General features: G+C 56.0%; 1 protein-coding gene across 1 annotated transcript in view; it reads left to right on the forward strand.

Moving 5' to 3' along the window:
- Positions 1-2240, forward strand: part of NKD1 (naked cuticle homolog 1) — an 85351-nt gene that overhangs the window by 74467 nt on the left and 8644 nt on the right. Inside the window, exon 6 of the mRNA XM_012806802.1 lies at positions 1944-2039. Within this exon, the coding sequence (XP_012662256.1) occupies positions 1944-2039 (96 nt within the window). The remainder of the gene's footprint in view (positions 1-1943; positions 2040-2240) is intronic.

Genomic DNA, 2240 nt, shown 5'->3' on the forward strand with positions numbered 1-2240 from the left:
GGGAGGACTCACCTGAGAAGTCCAGGTTGGAGGTGGGGGTCTAGGAAACTATACATGATGGGCTTGGGAGGGCAGGTGGCTACAGCTGTTCAGTCTGTGTTTTTGAACCTCAAATTCAAGCTGTCCTAGAAACAGGTAAACCCTCTATGTGCCCGTGTGTATACGAGATCAGACAAGTTCACGAACTCATCCTGGGAAAAGTGTGACATTCTTCACCGCTGAGTATCATCACAGTCACCTTCAAGACGCCAGCGCCTAGTCCACCTTCAAAGCAGTTTTGAAACTCTTTCTGGAATGGCCATTGGAACTATCGTCGTATGTGGCTGGACAGTTAAAGTTTGTGAACTCATTGTAGAAAAAGTGCTGTGAAGGGTGGAGGGATGAGGCACTGGTGTCAGTGCACAGCTTCCCAAGGGGAGTGCCTGGAAGGTGACCAGGGTGATAGTCAGCGCTCAGGTAGGTGGCACTTTTTCTAGCATGAGTTCTCAAGCTCAACTGTCAGACCTCGTAGGTGTGTGCGTGTAGGGGTGTGTGTCTGTGTGAGTGTGTGTGTAGGCATGTGCAGGACGGCTCCTGCGTCACGCCACACGGAGCAGTGCCTCAGAGAGCACAGCAGGCCCTCGGTGGGTGTGGGTTGGGCATGCCACGCTGAGGCGGGGTTGACTTTGAACTCAGCGTGGGCTGCCCAAGAACCGCTGGAGGGAACTGGCATCAAGCTGCAGAAGCCAACAGCAGGGACGCAGTGTGGGGGACACCCCACCATCATGTGCAGGGGCCTTCCCTGCTCTGGGGGCTGAGCCTGCCCTCGCATGGGCCAGAAGGAGAGGCAGGACACGGAATGGAATGATCTGGGGGACTCTGGTCATGTTTCATGGGGTCTTACGAACCTACTTCCCCGAACAACATGCTTTCCAGAACTCTCTGGCACTTAGGCAGCCTCTGCACACATGCCTTCAGCTTACCATTTCTCAGCTCAGATTCTCTGAGATGAAACACTTCTGGTTGTTGTGAATAATAATGAAATCATTGTTGGATTAATCAACACAACAAAAACAATACCAGCTACAACCATTAATTAGGCTTTTCTGTGTCTCAGGCCTTGTACCAAGCACATAAATAAACTGTATTTCCAATTTCTCCCAAAGCAGACCCCATCGCAGGCCTTACAGGTAGTGACCTGGGGAGGGTCCCAGGGAGCAGGTGCAAGGGAGGAAGGAAGTGAGTAAAGGGTAGGTTGATGCATGAGTATCTTGTGCCTGAGCACCTGGGGCTCAGCCCTGCTCGGGACCCTCTGATGAGCCACATATACTCTGCTCAGAGTTGTCCTGTGGAGGGTGAGGACGCCTGGCCTGCGCCTCTGGGCATTCAATCCCTGGCTCTCCAGAGCTGCCCTGCACAGGGCACTGGAGGTGGGAGCTTGGGAACTACCCAGCAGGAGACTCAGGTGGGTCAAGGAGAAGTGCGGGAAGATACTCTCCTTTTCCTCAGAGAGGAAACTGAGGCACAGAGAAGTGCGGTGGCAGGTTCAGGGTCACCTGCTGTAAGGGGCCTGGGGCTGGCTGGCCTTTGAGCCCCTCAGACCTGACCCTACCCCGACCTTTGAGTCGCTGCTCCTCAGGGCCTTCTAGTTGCTTCTAGCCCTAGGGCCAAGTTCAGCCGTCCTGAGGCTGCAAATTGCTTCTCAGATCCCCTCTTCTTGTCTTTGAAGACCCAGAGACTGACTGGCACCCCTGGGGGTGTCCCCCCTGGGCCCAGACCTCCCTGACCAGACTCTGGCTGGCCTTCCTGGTGCTCTGCCTGGGTCCGTTGCTGCTTCTTTGCCCAAGGCCTGGGGAGGGCAGAGCCTAGGCGGCTGCCCCTGGGCCTGACCTCTGGGCTCAAGCACATACCGCCTGGTGCTTCAGCTGGTAGGTGACCAGTCATGCCTGTCTCATCATGTCCAGGAGCTACAGTGTGACGTGTCTGTGGAGGAGGACAGCCGGCAGGAATGGACCTTCACCCTGTACGACTTTGACAACAATGGCAAGGTCACTCGTGAGGTGAGTACACCAGATAGCCTCCTCCATGTGCCTTGCCCTCAGGCCCAGCTACCTCAGGCTCAGTACCCTGCCCCTTCCCCTGCAGGGGGTGGTCATAGTGGGCAGCAGCTGGGCAGGGCGCCGGGAGAGCAAGGCTGTTAGGAGCTTCTGGGAAGTCTTGGGGGGTGGCCCAGAACTGTCAGTGAGCAGGAAGAGGTGACA

The sequence above is a fragment of the Otolemur garnettii genome, unplaced genomic scaffold, assembly GCF_000181295.1.
Source record: "Otolemur garnettii isolate 467f Iridium unplaced genomic scaffold, OtoGar3 scaffold00058, whole genome shotgun sequence".
Lineage (NCBI taxonomy): Eukaryota > Metazoa > Chordata > Mammalia > Primates > Galagidae > Otolemur > Otolemur garnettii.